This window comes from Sinohyriopsis cumingii, chromosome 12 (assembly GCF_028554795.1).
Source record: "Sinohyriopsis cumingii isolate HCF-2022 chromosome 12, ASM2855479v2, whole genome shotgun sequence".
Taxonomy (NCBI): Eukaryota; Metazoa; Mollusca; class Bivalvia; order Unionida; family Unionidae; genus Sinohyriopsis; species Sinohyriopsis cumingii.
The window spans coordinates 128,676,204-128,699,510 of NC_142972.1; the positions used below are offsets into that span (position 1 = coordinate 128,676,204).

General features: G+C 33.5%; 1 protein-coding gene across 1 annotated transcript in view; it reads right to left on the bottom strand.

Annotated features, from left to right (window-relative positions):
* The window catches only part of LOC149787442 (neural-cadherin-like), a 171,334-nt gene extending 148,495 nt beyond the window's left edge, over positions 1-22,839 (bottom strand). The window contains exon 1 of the mRNA XM_089978058.1: positions 21,116-22,839. Coding sequence (XP_089834184.1) covers positions 21,116-22,373 — 1,258 coding nt within the window. The 5' untranslated portion in view covers positions 22,374-22,839. The remainder of the gene's footprint in view (positions 1-21,115) is intronic.
* Positions 22,840-23,307: the final 468 nt, after the last annotated feature.

The window sequence follows — 23,307 nt, forward strand, 5'->3', positions numbered from 1 at the left end:
TGCAGAAGTAAAATTTAAGGTGTTTTTCTTAAGACCAAATGTAGTAGACTGATATTTACAGTACAATTTGTTTACTTCAACTGACCTGAATGGACTAAAAACATGTCCATTTGTTACACGCCTCTGCCAACAAATACAATTAAAGAAAACTTGCTTATGCAAGACCAATATAAAAACTTGAACAGGGGCCATAACTCAGTAAAATTATCAGAGAATAATGAACTTGTTTTAGATCTTCTTAATGTTATGAATCTCATTTTGTTTTCAAGCCTTTAAATCCTCAAGAAAATTTAGGTATATTTGAGAAAAGTTTAACCAAAGGTATAAACACATCGATGCAAATGATTAATACAATACACCCCACCACCACCACATACCCCCATTTACATACTTTACCTGAAGAAGAATGCTTGTTGTCTAAGGTCACATGTTAATACCACACTAGAAGCTAATGTTATATTTTGCTCTCTTAAACCGGTCCATGACTAAATGAAAAATAGTCTATGCAGCACCAAAACTTTAATTTTACACTGTGTACTAGATTCTACTTTTCATCGTAGAATGGGGTAAAAAGAAAATAGATTTTCATTAATTATTATCTGTCTAATAGATTAGGTTGCCTTGGAGGCAAGATAAAATTCATTGTATTCCTGTACTACACATGTAGTTTACTTAAATTTGGTTAAGTCTATAAATTGCATCTACAGTACACACTAGTAACTGTCTTTGTCTGAATAAATCAATTTTATTTGTGCTATTAAATTCAAATTTCAATTATTTAAAAAACCTGAGTGACATTTTAACAATTATAAACAGAAGATGAAATGAAGAATGATGGAATGTTGAAAAATCAATATCACTAATCTCTGAAGGAGACTACAATTTGTACAGCTGCAATCCTGAATTCAAAAGTACACTTTGTACAGCTTCAATCCAAAGCTCAAGAGTACAATTTGTACAGCTGCAATCCACAATTCAATCAATGCAGTTACCATATATACAAGTACCATTTCCCAACTCCATTAGTAAAACTCTGTAATTTGTGAGAGAAAACTTTATCCTGGAAATGAAGCATCAGTGGGAACTGCTGCCGATTTTGTCACCATGAAAATAAATTCAGATACTTAAATTGATTACTAAAAAGTTTAAAATTATTACTACAGGACCTTAGGTCCAATCTACATTAATAATAGAACAACACAGACCCTGATCTGCAGGTGCTATGGCAAATCTGGATCTTGGTTGTTTGCAGTTTGACTCGACTTGTAAGTATATATGGTAATAAATTTCTCAGAAAAGATGTCAGGGGTGGATCATTATAAAAGATATCTTATTTAAATTATTTCTCAAAACTGTTAAAAGATGGAGTTAGGATTTTGAAACGGAGTTTTTTTCTCAAAAATTTTAAACATGGGGTAGGTTTTTCAAGTATTGACTTATTTGTCAAAAATGTATAGAAATGGGGGCAGGATTTTGAAACATGGACCTGTCAAAATTGTGTAAAAATGGCGGTAGGTTTCTGAAACATGGACCTGTCAAAAATGTATAGAAATGGGGGTATGATTTTAAAACATGGACCTGTCAAAAATGTATAGAAATGGGGGTAGGATTTTGAAACATGGACTACATCAGCTACATATATTAAGTTACAGCAAAATTAAACTCATGTATATTCTCTCTCACATACAAATTAAACTCATGTATATTCTTACATACAAATTAAACTCATGTATATTCTCAAATACAAATTAAATTCATGTATATTCTCACATACAAATTAAACTCATGTATATTCTCACATTCAAATTAAACTCATGTATATTCTCACATATAAATTAAACTCATGTATATTCTCACATACAAATTAAATTCATGTATATTCTCAAATACAAATTAAACTCATGTATATTCTCACATACAAATTAAACTCATGTATATTCTCACATACAAATTAAACTCACGTATATTCTCACATACAAATTAACTCATCTATATTATCACATACAAATTAAACTCCTGTATATTCTCACATACAAATTAAACTCATGTATATTCTCACATACAAATTAAACTCCTGTATATTCTCACATACAAATTAACTCATGTATATTATCACATACAAATTAAACTCCTGTATATTCTCACATACAAATTAAACTCATGTATATTCTCACATACAAATTAAACTCATGTATATTCTCACATACAAATTAAACTCATGTATATTCTCACATACAAATTAACTCATGTATATTCTCACATACAAATTAAACTCATGTATATTATCACATACAAATTAAACTCATGTATATTCTCACATACAAATTAACTCATGTATATTCTCACATACAAATTAAACTCATGTATATTCTCACACACAAATGAACTCCTGTATATTCTCACATACAAATTAAACTCATGTATATTCTCACATTCAAATTAAACTCATGTATATTATCACATACAAATTAAACTCATGTATATTCTCACACACAAATGAACTCCTGTATATTCTCACATACAAATTAAACTCATGTATATTCTCACATACAAATTAACTCATGTATATTATCACATACAAATTAAACTCATGTATATTATCACATACAAATTAAACTCGTGTATATTCTCACATACAAATTAACTCATGTAAATTCTCACATACAAATTAAACTCGTGTATATTCTCACATACAAGTCAGACCCAACTACAGTGGCCCAAATCCATCGTGGAATTTGTTAGGAGTCCTCAGTAGAACAAAAAAAAAAAAATAGCACAGATTCAGACTGCTTGTGCACTATGTGACTGCTGATCAGGTCTACGATTTTTGCACTCAGGCTCAACTTGGAAGCGATTAAATACAGTACCTCACATTTTCTGGGAATATATTTTTCTTACACAAGTCACTTAAAGTACCTGTACCAAAGACTACAAGAAATACATAATTGATACTCATAATCATCCTGTATTTGATGTGCATTATGATGGTGTATTCTTTTGCTTACACAGCGCTGACATGATTCCCAAGGCATAAGGAATAGTAGTATACCAAAATTTCCTTCTGAAATACAGCCACCCATGAAATACATGTAGATTTTGAAATTTTTAAAACGTTAACAAAGGAACTTAACACCAATGATAACAATTATGATATCCCCACCAAAAAATGACCCCAACAGTGTCAATTCATGCAAGTCCAACTTAAAACAACCAGAGATTCTCGACACGAACTTAATGTTAAAAAAAAAAGCAATAACCTGAAGAAAAGAAAATCATAATGAGTAAACAAAATTCCTCAGATTACAATTATAAGCAACTCTGACAAGGGACCCTGTCTATCATATTATAAAAGAGACAAGGCAAGTAACTTCCAAAAACTTCGTTCTGTGGCTGACCCTCGATCTCCTGCTATTTCTGTCTTTAAAGGCACACAACCATATTTTATGGCTTGCTTTACTGTCAAGATATTTTTCTATTCATCAAGCCATCATTGATTTTTCTGCATTGCACCAAACTGAAGTTACGGGCTCTGAAACATATGAATTGTGCAAATTTTGCCTGCCAGGACAAACTTACACTTACATGCAATGTGCTCTATAATACTGAGAGATACAGTGTTTGTGACTCTACCATACGTTCCTTCATTAATCTGAGAACTGTGGAAAATGCATAAATAAGTTCCTACCTACCATTTAATCAATTCAACTTTAGGAATTCTGTTCCACAGCAGAATTATACATTTGTCATTTTAAGTTTAAAATATCCAGAGAGTACTATGCAGCACACACATTAATGGCCAAATATGATTGGCTCTAAAGGTAACATCATGATCCACTGGGTGTTATTTAATTATTTCCCTTTAAGCCATTTATATTTCACCGCTAACATGTGTGCCACATGTTTTGAAACTAGTGTTCACTCATTATCTACAATATATAAATACCCATGTTTTCTGAATTTTTCTTATCGTATGGAACAGAAACATCCACGGTACATCTCATTTCAAACATGTTCATGGTTTTGGGAGTTAAACAAGCACACAATAAGATCCTTATTGCAATTTTGAAAGTGTCCAAGCAAACAATAACCAATGCAGTGTATGAAAATAGTTTGGCTTTCTATAATCCAGTCATTTGGAAATGTCTACCTACAGATGTTAAAGAAGCATCATCAGTGCCTTCCTTTCATCACAGATGTTTGAAGTAAAATGGATGCAATCAAGATAATGTCTATAACCGGTTATGGACAACTTTGGAGTTTATTTCTATATGTGTAAATTATATAAAATGTCTCAGGGTGTTCACACGTGCATGTGTGTGTCTTCTCAGAGAGAAAGAGAAGAAGAAAAGATTTCAATGCTGTGTGCTGAATCCATACTAAGGTGATATTGTGTTCACCAATCTATCATAACTTTTTTATATGTTAGCTTCCCAGCTGTATTTATATATTTGCCTGTACATATGTAGATAACTGATGACCACAAGACTGTTGTGTCACCCTCATAATAAAATTATTACTATTATTATTATTATTATTATTATTATAGATGACAGAGTTACAGTTGCAAAACTGAAAACAAACAAGATTACTTCCTTTTTCAGCACTACTAGTACATTAATACTCAATTTTCCTTTGTTGCTTTAAAATGGCATGCCACTCATATATGGAAGGCTGGTGGACAGCAATGCTTTTCCTGGAGAACTTGTATGCAATAGTGCAATTCTGTCAAGATTAAACCCTATATCCAGGACTTAAATGCTAGCAGCAAATGTTTTTCGAGGTCAGAAAGCAGCAAATTGTTTTCAGGGTCCTAACTTTATTTTTTTTTTAAAATGCAAATGACAGGGAAGGTGGTGTATACATGGGTGAAAGGTGCTGACATTAATTCCTGTCTGTAATTGTGGTTCTGGTTTAAACATGTCATCAATATCATTATACTATCAGATACCCCTGACTGGCACAAGAAAAATAAAAAGTTATATACCAGATTTATGGTGCCATTAATATTGATTTATAACATCATTGTTTTTGTACTAAAACACAAAATTCAACTAATGTTTACAGTAGACAAATAAAACCTAAACACAGAATAATGTTAACATATATGTCAGCCCAATGGCGCCAAGAGATTGACTGTGCAACTTTTCTCATGATCATCTGAAATTGCTGGCTCAAAAATTAAAAAAGTATAACAAAACATGTCACACTTTAGTAAAAGTCAACAACTCCAGCTAGAAAATTTGCCAGTAATTAGCCAGTGCCCCTTTGATAATGAGAATGCTGATTGTTTTGTACCAAAATGTTAACCATTGGAGCACAAGTTCTATCTACCATAACACAAAATGTGTGCTACAAAAGAGTATGTTCAGTATAGGTTGCCCAGTGGGCTTCTATATTGTACATGAAATCATGATTTGTTTGACATTTATCAATATGTTATCGGCCTTTCACAATAAGGGTACATTGAATGACACATTATAAGCTCACTCTGTTAGTCTTCAGTGTAGATAATTGACATTTGTGTACATGAACAACTTTTCTTTTTTTGGGGCACATTGGACATAACCATTAACCTTTTGACCTCTAACAATAAGCTTTTTTCTTAACCCATATGTAAGCCATCAACAAAAATCTGTCCAGGTTTGTGATGTAGAACTAATGCTTTTGTAAAGAAACATTTTTATTCCTTCAATCACAACGACCTTGAACTCTAACCCTTTGATCCAAAATTCGATAGAGTTCTTCTTACTCCAAGTGCAAGCCATCTACAAAGTTTGAAAACTCCAGATGATGGAGAACTCGAGCTCTTGTGCGTGGCAACCTTTTTCTTGGGCAACTAGAGTTACTGTGATGACTCTAAATTGGTAAGATAGAGAGATTATTGGAAAAATTATAACATGTGATCCATAAGACTGATCATAAATACTATCTACCTCATGGCAAGTTTATTGAAAAAAAAAACTAATTACTCACTTCATGAAAACAGGTGGAGAAGGCAGATCAATGGTTTCACACATACAAAGAAAGCACCATCTCTAGGCTACTGAATTTAAAGCGTGCCACCAGTTCTTTTCCTATTTAACTGGAATTGCATGATGTCTCCAGTCTCTCACACCACTCATCTAAATCACCTGCATACTTGAAATTATTATAATAATTCCGGAACTGAAATTTTTCCTGCTTTTTTTCCCCTACACAGTGCTTCCAGATACATTTACAGTAAAGACTTCTTTGATAACGTTACTGAAATGGCTAACACAAGCATGAGGTTTGAATTGCTTATTAAACGGACCAAAAGCCATGGCCAAACAAAAGAATATATTTCTGGCCATCCGACCATCCCTGTCTCTCATTGTCAACCTTGTATCTGTCCCCCATGATAAAAAAAAAATCATATTAAATATAATTATAATTTTTATTAAGAATGACCTGCCTACCCTAACTTTAAACAAGTACAACAGGAAATATATATTTTTGGGATAAAAGTAATTGGATTATACTACCTGTGATTAGCAGCAATTAAGAAAGGATTAAATATGTTTTGGGATTATGATCAGATTACTTAATAGCTTAAGCAGCATAAAACAACTAACATTATCTGGATTCTTTCTGCAGGGTTGGGTCAGCTCCCAATAATAAAATTCCAAAATCTGAAATATCACATAAAATTCATTAATCAATAATAAAATTCCAAAATCTGAAATATCACATAAAATTCATTAATGAATGGAGACATTTACTTCAGTGATTGAAATCAAGTTCAAAGAGACATGCACATGCATTCCACCATTCCTGTAAATTTGATTTTTAAAAAGAACTACCCAATCTAAATTCCACCAGAGAGCACCAGTCTTAAGCAGACAGCAACCTGACTCTACCCCCAGACTAGAGTGTGTGTGCAATTTGGATTTTTAACATAGCTTTAAAAAATTTTCAGTCATATTGCTTCGATGTCTAGCATAGGGGCAAAATGAAGAAGACGTGCAGCATGTCACATTATCCTGACTCCAGGTCAACCAGTCGTAACATTAACCTCTTAATGATCAGTGCCAAGCCTGATAGCTGCTAGTACAATTTTTTATAAGTCTTTGGTATGACTCAACCAGGATTTGAACACACAACCTTGCGCATCCAAGGCAGATGCTCTAACCAATTAGACCATTAGAGCAGTCCACCCCCAGACAGGAAACAATTTAATTTATTGGTGGACTCACAGACTTGTACTAGCACTGCCCTATTCCAATGAAGACACTGCAAGCAATTTTTCTATTGTGGAAATTTCAGGCTTCAGAGCAAATCTGGATCTAGAAACAATATATTATCTTCAAAGTGTTGAGATCAACAACGATAAGGACTGCCACCAATAATTAAGGCAATGATCCACTATGAAATGCTAAAAATTGCTGTTCTACATATACGGACAACTAGTTACATAAATACATACAGAGCTTTTCTTACAACTTTATTAGCCATATAGCCGTTTTAAACTGTTCGTAACTATTTCAAATACTAGGTTACCAGGCCCTAATCATTTTATTGCAAAAAGAACTGAAAGCAAAACAAAACAAGTGTCAAAAATGAATAAATTCATGACAAATAGTGAACATTTTTGCTCAAGAAAATCAAGGAGGATTGTAAAAGGCACAAGGTTAATTTTTTTTTAAAAGTAGAAATAAATCTGACCAAACTGTCAACACTTGTCATATGTGTCAACTTCAATAAGTTAGGTTCATTAATTATCTGAACCATCCATCTCTCTCTGTATGTATGTATGTGTGTATATATATATATATATATATATATATATATATATATATATATATATATATATATATATATATATATACACACACACACACAATTTGCCTGGCATCAAATTCACTTATAAATGGCCTTTTAATGATAGCCATAGCTATATCTGTTTATGGAATTTCAACTAACAGCAATTATTATAGCTAAACATCATTTCCACTTGTTTCCATTTACATATTTTGGAATTTAAAAAATCAGGACTAACTGAACATGTTTTTTTATTAGACTGATCATTCATGGGCCAGTGACTAAATACAGTAACCAGCAACTCTACAAATTGAAAAGGGATTATGCTGTTAAGTAAAAATACATGTGCGTTTTCATCATAAACCATGGTTTCTGATGGTAATCAGAAAGTGTTGATGTCTACTGTACGCTAGTGTGTATAATGCAAACTAATGTATAACATGCACCCTGATTTTCAACCCAGAACGAGAGTAAAAAAACTGAGTTTTTTACATTAAAGCTGGACCACTGTCACACTTAGGAAACAAAAAATCTAAAGAGGAATGACTGTCCGGGGAATGTCATTTCACAGAATAATCTAGAACCAATGGAAATGGCATGCTGGGCTGGACTGATGAAAGCTACATATGTAAAAAGCTGAAATTAACTCCTCTTATTTGAATATTCATTAAATATTCTCAAACAGGATTTTATGTTACTAAATGCATCCATTTATCTTTTCTACTATGGTATTTAGTGCCAAACCCCCACCCCACTTCCACACAGCGCCAAGCTGTATTGAAAACACTGAGACAAGTCATCAAGATCTGATTAAATTACATTGCCAGGGTCTTAAGTACATTTATTGATAATTCAAATGAGAAATTAAATGAATACGAGTAATTTTCCCATTTATTTTTAAACTGAGCACCAGCTAATTCTTATGTGCTGACGACAGTATAGGGCAGAAACTAGATTATCTGTTCAGTTAAATGTGAGGATTATCTCACAACTTTCTCCAGGAAATGATATTTTTTTCACAATTAAAATAACATGTTCATGTGGCCAATTTAACTTCATTCCATACTGCTACCTTAATTGTAGGGCTCATATTTGTCATCCTAATATATACCTGACAAGTTCAACCGGACTGGCTTTCTGATCTACCATAAAATGCCCAACTGAGATTTTCTGCTAAGCCGTAATAAACTCAATTTCAGGTTTCATAAATAATTTATGTAAGTTAGAAATTAAAATGTGAAATGATCTTTGCACAAACTTGTATGGCGTTCACTAATGACAGCTCTGATGGCCCAAGTGGTTAAAGTATCCACCTTGGATGTGGGAGGTCACGGGTTCGAAACCAGGCCAAATCCTACCAAAGATTTATAAAAATAGTACATTGTACTAGTAGCAGCTGCCTCACTCAGCTCTAAAAAGAGTTAGGACTGGTCAACTTGGTGTCAGGATAATGTGATTGGGTGGGACATGTCTGCAGCATGATGCCCCAGTCCTAGACATTACTATAAAATACCACACTGCACACATCGTAGCAATACGACTCAAATTGTAAAAGCTATGTTAAATATATTTTTAAAAAACACCACATACTATAATGCACAGCAATGACTGAGAGTAGCAAACTTAACTCAAACTGCAAACGCTCTGCCCCTACAAATTAAACAATTCTACTCCCAAGACATGTCAACTGGCACAGGAACATCTTCATGTAAAAAGCTAACATTTATAATAGTGACCTTACTTAAAGAAAATAGAGTAAATGATTGTGTTAGATTTTAAGCACACTGGTAAATCTGTAATTGTATTACTAGTTCAGCAGTTGAATAAAAGAGGCAAGAGGTAGTGGTAATGCAATGTTGGATTGATTACAGCTCAGAACTGCTACTTACAATAATAAAAAAATGCCCCACAACGATTCAGCTGTTCAGCGTTCTGACAGATTAACATGTAAAAGCTTTGTTGACTTGGATATGAACCCTTTTTTATGGCATAATTCTTTATCAACTTGCCATGTGGTATGTTATCTTTTTAAGTGTATAACAATGTAACTGGAAATGTGCATAACAATGTAACTGGAAATGTGTATAACAAAGTAACTAGAAATGTGTATAACAATGTAACTGGAAATGTTTATAACAATGGAACTGGAAATGTGCACAATGTAACTCTTTTGAATTACACGATGATTGCCTTGCGAGTCAAAATTTAAATGTAAGGTGATTTAGCATGTTTAAATTTGATCCATTGTAAACTAATTTAAATCTGCATAGATCACACAACCTTGTTTATTACTTTTACAAAAAATGGGGCCCTGAGTGGCCAAGTGGTCTAAAGCGCTCTACATTATGGATCACTGCCATCTCACCTCTGTCTGCGTGGGTTCGAGTCTCGGATTCGGCTAATGTGGTTATGTGAGAAAGCTTGCCAGTAGCTTCTCGTGGGTCGGTGGTTCTTTCCGGGGTTTTCCAGGTTCTTCCTCCACTATTAATACTGGCCGCCATGTATAGTCTATCGTGTGCTGAAAAATGGCATTAAACCCTACAACAACAACTTTTACAAAACACTGCCAAACTCTGGGTAAACAAACAAATATTTAATACCAATTTTCAATTAAAATATCTGCAATAAAATTTTTATTCAAATCTGAACGCTTAACGTTCATTTCAATTCTGCTGTATATACATGTATACCTTCATCACACAGGTTTGATTATGTTCAGCTCTAGTGCTCTATCTCAAACAGCCTTCTGACATTTTGCAGTGACATTGTGCTCTGATAAGGAACTCTTAAATCTCCCCCCACATCTTCTATAGACCACCATCCTGGCAGATTTTGATGGAAACAAGGCACCCCAAATCTGTTCTTATCACTCCAGTATAAATTGTCTCAAGTATGTGTGAAGTCCAATACACACCATATCTTCCTCACTCAGATCTATCTAGGTATGCACAGATGAGTTTCAAAGACCCTGAAGAAATGGAATGATCAAGTTCATGCTTCAAAAGAGTCTGCACTGTCTACTGATAAATGCCATCTTTTCACCCAGTGCATTGTATGCAATACTATGTGCAAGACACTCATTCTAAAATTTCACCAAAGTATTTAATGACCAATATTTAATTACTCTGGACAAATGGTTTCACCTGTGGCAACTTACGGCTGTTCTCAAATGCCATTTAAGAAACATGACTTTTCTTTGACCCAACAAGGGAAGTCCAGACTCAATGCAATACAGACAACAAACTGGTTAATGAAAAGATAGTTTCATATTTGAACAGCCATCAATTAGTTTCCATTTAAAAGCAACCTTATCCATTTAACATGTGTAACTTTTACCACATTTACAATTCTGTCTTTGATAATTGCCATTAACGAGATTTCAAATTATTAAAGACAAAGTACATTCTTTTCCTTCCAGGAAAGGAGTGCCCCAATACTAAAGCTCATTTACATTAGTCAGACAATCAATCTGTCAAACTGTATCTTCTCAATGGTTTCACATGTATCATCATAAAATATCATTTTTCTACTGGCTCATAAAAAAGGAAGGCAGAGTGAGTCAGCCAAAAGGAATTGCAAGTCTAACATAGTGATGTTTCACCCCTTCCCTCCTCTTGTGAACTCTCCTAACAAGTCACACTGCTAATTGACAGCCAATTATTCTGTATTACCTCTCCTTGTCATAAAGAAACCAAGTGGAAACAGCTCAGACAGGTACAGCAGGTAAAATACACAGTAAATACTGCCATTAAATTAATTTGCTATAAGATGCATTTGAAAAGTATATTTACTTTATCACGAGTGAACTGCAAAAATAGATGTGGAAAAAATAATATCATATTGGAAAAAATTCCAAAAATAAAATTTGTTGCTCCCATCCATAGATTTGGCAATATTTTTTTCATGAAACAAGTACTTTGAGAAGATTTTTATAGAATGAACCTCAGGGATATTTCAAAATAGAAAATTAGGACTGCCACACACCTCTAATTAATACAGTACTGTGTATTTGAAACACCCAACTGTATCATCCCTGACCAAAAGAAATGTTCTTCCATCGGTTCAGTTTTTAGAATAATTATTTCATGCACAGTGTCATCCATAGAAAAATAATTGTCCAAATAATTAGCAAGAGTACTGCTGATCTTTTATCAACTGCAGCAGAAAGCATTTCTGTTGACTATTATAGGCATGTTGAACTTGTAATGTTACCCCAGATACATGAAATTGTAATGTTACCCTGGATACATGAACTTGTAATGTTACCCCAGATACATGAACTCGTAATGTTACCCCAGATACATGAAATTGTAATGTTACCCCAGATACATGAAATTGTAATGTTACCCCAGATACATTAAATTGTAATGTTACCCAAGATACATGAAATTGTAATGTTACCCCAGATACATGAACTTGTAATGTTACCCCAGATACATGAAATTGTAATGTTATCCCAGATACATGAAATTGTAATGTTATCCCAGATACATGAAATTGTAATGTTATCCCAGATACATGAACTTGTAATGTTACCCCAGATACATGAATTGTAATGTTACCCCAGATACATTAAATTGTAATGTTATCCCAGATACATGAAATTGTAATGTTATCCCAGATACATGAATTTGAATTTTAGAGCTCTTGATAAGTAGTGCATGCATTTTACACAGACATATGGAAAATAAACATATCTACTATATACTGACTATAGAAATTTCATAATTTAAACAGACTGACTAAAAATGTGTATATTTTAACAATGACATATTGACTAAAAATGCATAGAGAAAATTTTAACAAGTTCAAAATTACATAATACAGTTCAATTTTAAGCATTCAGTTTTTAGCATCTATTGCTTCTACTGTAAACACAGTCCAGGTTTTACAATGGAGAGGTCTATATAAACCAGACGTGCAACTTCTTACAGGGTGCAGGCCAGCGATCTTAAAGCCATACCCTATGATGTAAATCAGCAGATAAAACCAGATTGCTGGCTATATCGCACCCATGGGCCACAGGTTGCACATGCTTGAAAGGATAGTGCTTTATCACTAAGACACGCTCACTCAGATTTACTCCTATAATCAAATGCACATTGAATTATTAATCTTTTTCAATAAGCTGTTTGATATATTAAAAAAGACATCATTAGCAACTTCAGCTGATGATTAAGACTACAGCTGAAATATTAAGTTTGTGTATTATCTTGTTTACAAAATACCTCATAAAATTTTGTTTTTAAAACCAATTAGTTCTAATCCAAAAATTAAAATATCCAATTTATGAAATTGTTTAAAGGGTCACCAGACTGCTAGTGCTCATTTACTGTGAAATGTTTAGTACTATAAATAAACGAATTAAAACTTAAGGCCGTTGATAACCATAATAGCACAACAAGTCTCCATGCATTTATCTTGCCATTCGTCTATTTTTTGGGCAGCTAGCAGGAATAAAGTAAGAGATTATGCTTACTTCTATCTTAATTTATTGAATTAGTTGAATTTCATTTCAAATCAATAAATTTTCCAGGACACTGAAAGAAGAAACAAATAACCATATTATATCCAGTTTTTTCTTAAGTAACACAGCATACTATATTAACTTTTTTTCTTAAAAAAAATAAAATAACAAATTTCCCTACAGCAAGATCTAAATTCTAAATTCCAGACCATCCTCTATCACACTCGTCAATTTTGTTATGGTTTCTTGTTTTAAATGTTCGCAGCTCTTAGTCTAACATGATTACGTTGAAATTTCTAAGCCTTGGGTTGTATGATTTCTTCCACATTCATAAAGCTAACCATGTTTCATAGTTTTCTTGTTTTTCAGCCCATTGGAATGTCCAATTCCATGATTCATTCCGATAGTTTCGTTTTCTTTGGTGTTATGCTTTCTTGATCAAAACTAGGTGCTCAGTATAGTATGTAACAGTTTATCATACTCAGTATAGTAAGTAACAGTTTATCATACTCTGTATAGTATGTAACAGTTTATCATACTGTATAGTATGTAACAGTTTATCAAACTGTATAGTATGTAACAGTTTATCATACTCTGTATAGTATGTAACAATTTATCATACTCTGTATAGTATGTAACAGTTTATCAAACTCTGTATAGTATGTAACAGTTTATCAAACTGTATAGTATGTAACAGTTTATCAAACTCTGTATAGTATGTAACAGTTTATCATACTGTATAGTATGTAACAGTTTATCATGCTCTGTATAGTATGTAACAGTTTATCATACTCTGTATAGCATGTAACAGTTTATCATACTCTGTATAGTATGTAACAGTTTATCATACTCTGTATAGCATGTAACAGTTTATCATGCTCTGTATAGTATGTAACAGTTTATCATACTCTGTATAGTATGTAACAGTTTATCATACTCAGTATAGTATGTAACAGTTTATCATACTCTGTATAGTATGTAACAGTTTATCATACTCTGTATAGTATGTAACAGTTTATCATACTCTGTATAGTACGTAACAGTTTATCAAGCTCAGTATAGTATGTAACAGTTTATCAAACTCTGTATAGTATGTAACAGTTTATCATACTCAGTATAGTAAATAACAGTTTATCATACTCTGTATAGTATGTAACAGTTTATCATACTGTATAGTATGTAACAGTTTATCAAACTGTATAGTATGTAACAGTTTATCATACTGTATATTATGTAACAGTTTATCAAACTGTATAGTATGTAACAGTTTATCATACTCTGTATAGTATGTAACAGTTTATCATACTCTGTATATAATGTAACAGTTTATCATACTCAGTATAGTAACAGTTTATCATACTCTGTATAGCATGTAACAGTTTATCATGCTCTGTATAGTATGTAACAGTTTATCATACTCTGTATAGTATGTAACAGTTTATCATACTCAGTATAGTATGTAACAGTTTATCATACTCTGTATAGTATGTAACAGTTTATCATACTCTGTATAGTATGTAACAGTTTATCATACTCTGTATAGTACGTAACAGTTTATCAAGCTCAGTATAGTATGTAACAGTTTATCAAACTCTGTATAGTATGTAACAGTTTATCATACTCAGTATAGTAAATAACAGTTTATCATACTCTGTATAGTATGTAACAGTTTATCATACTGTATAGTATGTAACAGTTTATCAAACTGTATAGTATGTAACAGTTTATCATACTGTATATTATGTAACAGTTTATCAAACTCTGTACAGTATGTAACAGTTTATCATACTCAGTATAGTAAATAACAGTTTATCATACTCTGTATAGTATGTAACAGTTTATCATACTGTATAGTATGTAACAGTTTATCAAACTGTATAGTATGTAACAGTTTATCATACTCTGTATAGTATGTAACAGTTTATCATACTCTGTATATAATGTAACAGTTTATCATACTCAGTATAGTAACAGTTTATCATACTCTATATAGTATGTAACAGTTTATCATACTCAGTATAGTAACAGTTTATCATACTCTGTATAGTATGTAACAGTTTATCATACTGTATAGTATGTAACAGTTTATCAAACTCTGTACAGTATGTAACAGTTTATCAAACTCAGTATAGCATGTAACAGTTTATCAAACTCAGTATAGTATGTAACAGTTTATCATACTCTGTATAGTATGTAACAGTTATCATACTCTGTATAGTATGTAACAGTTATCATACTCTGTATAGTATGTAACAGTTTATCAAACTCAGTATAGTATGCAACAGTTTATCAAACTCTGATGCATCTACTTATTTTAGTGCATTAGTCGCATGATAATCATGTTCATCTACAGGGTTGCACTCAGCACCAAAGACATTATGTCAAGATGGAATAGTACACATGATAATTACTTGAAAAGTATGGTACATCTTGTAAATGGCATAGAACAGCAGCTGATTCAAAATGGGAGTTTGTATTCTTCCAATACTGTATACAAAATAAAACCCAAAATGTTGGCACTATTTTTCTAAATACAACATACAATATCATCCAAGTGTTCCAAACATCATGAACGGATTTCAATACGATGGATTAAAACTGCTGTGTAACACTTAAAAAAGAGAGATGTAAAAAGTATGCGTGTGTAACTAGTCTTGATCAAAATGAATATCAGGCAACAACTGTTTAACAAGTGTCTTGATTTTCCTGTCAGGTAAGATTTAATATGCCCACTTTCACCTAATTCCATTAAAATCAGTTAAACATTGTTTGCGAGTTTCCATAATACCTGATTAATTCTTACTTTGTAGAAATGAATCAAAATAAAATAGAATTTGCAGACAAAAAAAAAGCATTCGGAAAGCTCAGCTGTTGCAAATTTTTTGTGTACAAAAACAAAAAGTATGCAGACTCTGACACAGATTTCATTGTGCTGGAAGTGTTGTGATAGGGGATAAAATGTATTCCATATTGTATACTAGCTAAAATGTCATGATTATCACGACAGCAATGAATAATTCAGCCTCACTATATATTTATGTATAATTTTAAGATTTTTTTAACAAGTTTTGAGACCAAGAAAAGACCCCAAAGGTTAGAGGCTCTCAGGGATTAATGCTAGCTGTATGTATAATGGTTTTGGTTTTTCATGCCAAGGGACTGGGTGTGAACACAGGGTTAGGATCTTGATGGTTTCCAGACACTAGGACTAGACCCCACAGGGGTATGGAACAATAAAGAGACATACCTTGTGGAAATGGTAAAATATACACAAGTTAATTTTTCACTTATCCAACATGAATTTAATGCATGTATCATACCAAGTCTGCACTGAATTCTATCAAAATACGTAGAAATGTGAGATTTAACTTTTTAAATCTGTACTAAAATCAATTAAAACACACAAAAAAGTAGGGTTTTAAGTCTGGTATACCCACACCTCTCTCACTTTAATATAAAAAAGCAATCCACACTCCCTACTATGTGTAGCAAATTACATCAAAATTCCTACCAGTGAATGGGCCACCCAAAAACTCAACTACATGTGGCAGTATGGAGTAGACACTGATGCATTAGACACCGGCTTAACAGCTGTGTCTCTCAATTTCCTCCCAAAAAAAGATACAAAAAAACGCAACCATGGTAAAAGAGATTCCATTTCTGAATCAAGTCTAAATAAATAAAAAGTTGCAAAAGTTATCAAAGATCACAATATTTAATATCAATTAAAACTGTCCCTATAATATTTTCAAATGTGTCCATTCAGTGATTCATGCCGAAAACCAATTTAGTACCAGAAACTGTCAAACTGTATCCAAACATGCATTATTTTATATAACAGGACAATATCAAACATGTATTATGTTGTATAACAACAGGACAAACTGTATCAAACATGTATTATGTTGTATAGGACGCTTTCAATAGCATTTTTTGTTACAAATATTTTTTGTAAATTTTGATGCTTTATGTTTGAATTTTTGAGATAAGCATGCTATTTGAAAACATTTATAGTTTTTTTTATTGATATGCATGACCAATGTTTAAGATCTCAGCAACTGTCATGGACATATTACATTCCAGCAATATCCATACAATTTGTACATGACTATTGGAGAAATTTCCATTACACACAAAATCCAAGTTCTTAATTCTTTTCAAATACGCTATTCAGTATCTGAAATAGAAATTAAGAAACTTCATTTTCATAATAGTTTATATTTCAAAATTAATAATGCGTTTGGTAATTTAACATCACTTAATGGAAATTATATAAACAAATGTACATGAATACTGACTCCTTGATGTGCAGCTTGTAATTTGAGAAGTCATTCACATGCAAGCTGTACTGGATGCACAAAATGACAATTAAACCGTCTCAAGCAACAATGCATTTCACAAAATGACCTTGAGAGAAATGCTAATTGAAAAGGGACACTGACTATTGTGTCAGGCAAGATGAGCATGAGCTAGCATTTCAATGTTAAATTCTACAGCAGACAGCACAAATCAATATTTTAGTCTGCTGTAGAAAGCCCAAAGACTGGCATTACTGGCAGCAGATGCTTAAAAAAAAAAAAAACATCTGATGATTTGGAAAAATGCAAACTGTCTGAACAGGAAGTACATGTAGAATGCGTCAATAAGGATTACAAGACAAACTTTGTTCAAGCTCAGAAGAGAAAATTAACATGTCAATTGAGTGTAGTCTCAGGCTATCTCCAAAGACACATTAGTAGGACTTCATTTTTTTTTTGTATCGCTGATGCTTATTTTTGAAATTGGCAGGAGGGTATAAACAAATGGGAGTGTGTGCAAGTAATATAAATGACTCCTCTGTGCTGTCCACAAAAACTTGTCAATCAGTGAATATGAAATGCAAAAAGGTCTCTCCTGGGTGAATCAACTTTTGGGAACAGTGTTTTGTTTGGTTTGTTTCATGGTGTCTCACCATTTTCAGCACATAATAAGGCTATATGTGGCAGTGAAAAGCGAGCATTTGTATGTACTCCAAACCAACATTACAATGAATACTTCATGGTAAGTGAAAAACAGTCATGCCAAGTTGATGCATGGTAAGTGAAAAACAGTCATCCCAAGTTGATGCATGGTAAGTGAAAAACAGTCATGTCAAGTTGATGCATGATAAAGTGAAAAACAGTCATCCCAAGTTGATGCATGGTAAGTGAAAAACAGTCATGCCAAGTTGATGCATGGTAAGTGAAAAACAGTCATGCCAAGTTGATGCATGGTAAAGTGAAAAACAGTCATGCCAAGTTGATGTCCAACTGCTTACATAGAATATTTGTATATGCAATATACTGAATGCTCAGGAGATTTAAGGCAAGACATGCCAAAAGTAACATGCTGCACCCATGGGAAAGCAGCAAAGTTTTCCTAAAAATAAAGTAGCAGAAGTATAAAAAAAAACTGGGGGGAGGGGGTTTATAAACATGGTTCGGCTTGGATTTGTGGGATTTAATATCATACTTCTTTATTTGGCCTAAACAGAATGCTAAATCAAAATATCATGTTACCCCTACAAAACAAAAAACAAAAGGAAGCCCCAAGTTCCCCAACAATAGATCATCATCGTCAATTAGCTTCAATCCCAATGATTCTTTATAATCGTGTGTTGTCTTCTCTGCAAGTAAAACAAAATCTTCACTCACACAAAATAAACTTGCAGGAATACCTTGCATTACACTATGCAATGACAAAGATATTTAAAAACATACCAAGCATCATATGAGCAAAAAACTAAATTAAGCAAAGCATATTAATTAGTGAAAAATTAAATGCCATAAAATCTGGCCCTAGGGATTAAAGGTGGGAGATAAGATGGTCTCTATATATAAAGTCAATTTTGATCTTGGTACATGTGCTGTACCTAAACTGCTGTGTGTTGTCAAGATGAATTCACACAAACTTTAGGTACTGATACTCCAACATGGCGTTCTACAATGATTAAGTTGTCAAGGTGAGATTATATGTGCCTCTGCCTCTTTTTAAAGATCAAGGGACAAAGCCGGATTTGCTGATCCAGGACTTGTACGCTTATACACTGCCCAAGTGCAGCATGTCAAAATTTTGTGTTTGATGGCTTGTACCAGTCATACACAACACAGTGTACTGTTCTGTGTAAGCAGATGATGACACTTCTACAAATGTTGACTTGGTAGTATGTAAATAACACAGCTGATACATATTTTATGTTTGATGGATTGTACCAGTCATACACAACACAGTGTACTGTACTGTGTAAGCAGATGATGACACTTCTACAAATGTTGACTTGGTAGTAAATAACACAGCTGATACATATTTTGTGTTTGATGGATTGTACCAGTCATACACAACACAGTGTACTGTACTGTGTAAGCAGATGATGACACTTCTACAAATGTTGACTTGGTAGTAAATAACACAGCTGATACATATTTTATGTTTGATGCCTTGTACAAGTCATACATAATAACAGTGTCTGTATTGTATAAGCAGATGATGACACTTCTACAAATGTTGACTTGGTAGTAAATTACACAGCTGATACATATTTTGTGTTTGATGCCTTGTACAAATCATACATAATAACACACCATACTGTACTGTACAAGCAGACGACACTTTTACAAATGCTGACTTTGTAGTAAATTACACAGCTGATACATATTTTGTGTTTGATGCCTTGTACCAGTCATACACAACACAGTGTACTATACCGTGTAAGCAGATGATGACACTTCAACAAATGTTGACTTTGTAGTAAATTACACAGCTGATACATATTTTGTGTTTAATGCCTTGTACAAATCATACATGATAACATAGCTGATACATATTTTGTGTTTGTTGCCTTGTACAAATCATACATGATAACACAGCTGATACATATTTTGTGTTTGATGCTTTGGACCAGTTATCAGGTTCTCATTCAAATACAGAGATTCACTTGGGCGACGTCTAGAGAGCAACACCAGAGAACCAGCTGCAGACAATGTTATCACAAGAATTAAAGAAGATAGCACGATAGCCGTCTGGTGATTACAGTCGACCTCGACATATGGAAGAGAGGGCTGAAAAAGAAATTTGCAGTACTCCAGACAAATACCACCTGGTGGTAATACAGTTCGTTGGAGTGTACCCTCAAGTGAGGTTTGGTGTGGGCCTTACAGAGTGGAGCCAACTGACTAACTCAACAACACTGGAAGGGGAATAGCCTACCCGAATTTCAGTACTACCACCACACTCCAGATAGCTCCCCTGCCTGGACTTAAGGTTGAAAAGATCGAGCAATCATTTCATATTGCCATTCAAAATTGCCTAATTGAATTTTACAGTTTCCATTTTGGCTTGGAAACTATTTTCAATCAAATCTTTATTATTGATTCTAATTTGATTTTTTCATTAATGCCATCAAAATTTACTCTAATTCTATTATGCGTGATACCAAAATGTATTAGTCATTCTGACTACGCCAATTGGCACATTTTAAGAATATTTAAGTACACTTTGTACACTTAATTCCAACTTTGAATGTAATTATCACAAAATATAGTAACTCTTTCATTTTGGTCACGTCCTAACATTAAAATTACAATATCTAAAGTGGGATAGGAAGGATGAGAGGAAATTTTGACAAAGCCAGAAGGGTAAACAACTACTAAAGCCAGAGACCATTAATGATCACAAGTAATGTTTTTTTTAGATAACAGGCTGGTCAAGGGTTTCCATTTAAGTGCATTAGAAATTAAACAAAAGATAAACTGGACCTTGCTTCTTCTTCTTCTGTGCCTCATGGTCAAAATTTCAGAAGTAAGAATTTTCTTAATCCTAAATTTTTTCTTACTGAAAAAATAAAATTCTTACCATCAGAATCATCTGTCCTTGTAATGTTGAAAACCAAGCTGATCTCTCTATGACTGATATCTTCATAGTCTAGTTTTATTCCTGGTTTGAGGTACACATTTCCATTCAAATCTGGTTGACGAAATATATCCACACTACTTGATACTAAAGCGTAACGCTCCTTACTTCCTGGAAGGGGAGGCTGAATAGTGGCAATGGAGAATAAAGCAGAAGTCATTGTGCTATTTTCAACAATTTCAAACCGCCTCTGTACTGTGATTACAGCTCGCTTTTGGACATGATGCAGGTTCTGTGGAATGAATTTCAATGCATTGCTCACTGAAGACACACAAGTCTTGAGAACTGCAAGAGCACTAACATGACCGACTGCATCTTTTGCAAACAATTTAGTTACATAATGGCCAGGCAATATATAATCATTTTTGGACAAAATCTGACCTGAGCTTGGGTCAATCTGAAATATATTATTATCCTCAAGAAAGTATGTTACAGCATCATTTAAATCTGGGTCATTTGCCATCACTTTTATTATTTCAGAATTTACCATAACTGATGGAAGCATTGCAAAATATTCAGACTTGTCAAAACTTGGTGGATTGTCATTAACATCCAATACATGGATATATAAAGTTGTTTGAGCAACTTCCCCTTCTGGTGATTCTGCAATCAAAACAAGATCATAAACATCTTTTTCCTCTCGATCCAATGGGAGTGAAGTCCAAACTTTCATTTCATGCAAAGCTCCATAGGACACCAGCTCAAGATGAAACCTGCCTTGGTCTCCTGAGATAAACGAACATTTGATGTCACTTGTGGCCAGATCCGGAGTGTATTTTATACCCAGGTGACCAACGATATTAACATTTGTGTTGGTTGCTTGATTTTCTTTTACTGTGCCTACATACTCGTTTTGGTGAAAGACCATCTCACTAGTATGATTTGACACTCTGATATGTATAATATCCTGGAACATTGAGTTACTGGCATTATTTTTCACAAGGAATGGGAATGATTTACCAATGAAATCTGTCAATCTGTCCTTTGTCAGAATATTTCCTAAACCGGATGTATCAAAAATTTGCACTGCCTCTTCCTGCAAAGCAACAATAACAGATGCATCAGGCACTCTGAGAATGGTATACCCCACTGGAACATTGTGGGAGACAGAAAAGGTCTTAACTGTCTTACATTCTCCAGGTGAAACGACCAAAACTATTGTCACCAAGGAAAAAAATACTGTCACCAATTGTCGCGCCATAATGTATCACGCAAACACCGTTTTCCAAATATTTCTTACACAGCCAATGTAGCACAACGCAAACACACGCAGAAAATAAATACTGATTAAAAAATCTCCAATACTCCTTATAATACATCAAAACACACGTGTATATTTGCTAAGCACACTTCTTACTCTCAAGCGTACCTGAGCTACATGTTCAAAATAGTGAGAGATGTTCTGGCATTCCGATTCACACATTGCGTGTACATGTACTTAAGGAACCGTACTCAGCGCTGTACAGAGGAATAGCTCGCAAATTTATCGAACAGTAAAGTCTACAATGGTTTGCTTTCTCAGCAACAATCAAAAGAACGGTCTTTCGCACTTTCACGTTACTTGTATCTACTTCGTTATGAATCAGCTTACACAATTCCTTTCTTTTTCATCCTGTAAACGGAAACCACCGATGTATCTCATCTCCCCTACCTACTCAACCATTCAAATCCCCGACTGAGGGAATTTGTCACGACGACTGGCAAGGCGAGTGCTTTCACCTCCCACTGAAAAGTGTGCGTCTCATTATCGATCGTTTTCACAAACCAAGAAAGCAATATATGACTTATTTCTGAATCCATCACATATATTACGGATAGCTTATTCAAGCTTTTTGTATATATCATTGAATGTCACTTTCAAATACTATATTGAAATACATAAAGGGTAAAGCCGATTATGGGAACAGCCAAGTGTTGCATACCTAGCTGACCAATAATAACGTTTGCGAGTGATCTGTCTGATGACAATTGCCGTTTTTCCTGCGGCACTGTTTATATATAGTGCAGATTACCTATTTTATGATGATAGTTGGGTTGTTTGCGGTGCGACAGACAAGTCCAACTGGAAAGATTCAATTAATAACTAATAAATTTTATTCAGTACTTACCTGCTTGTAATGTCTTTATATGAAAGA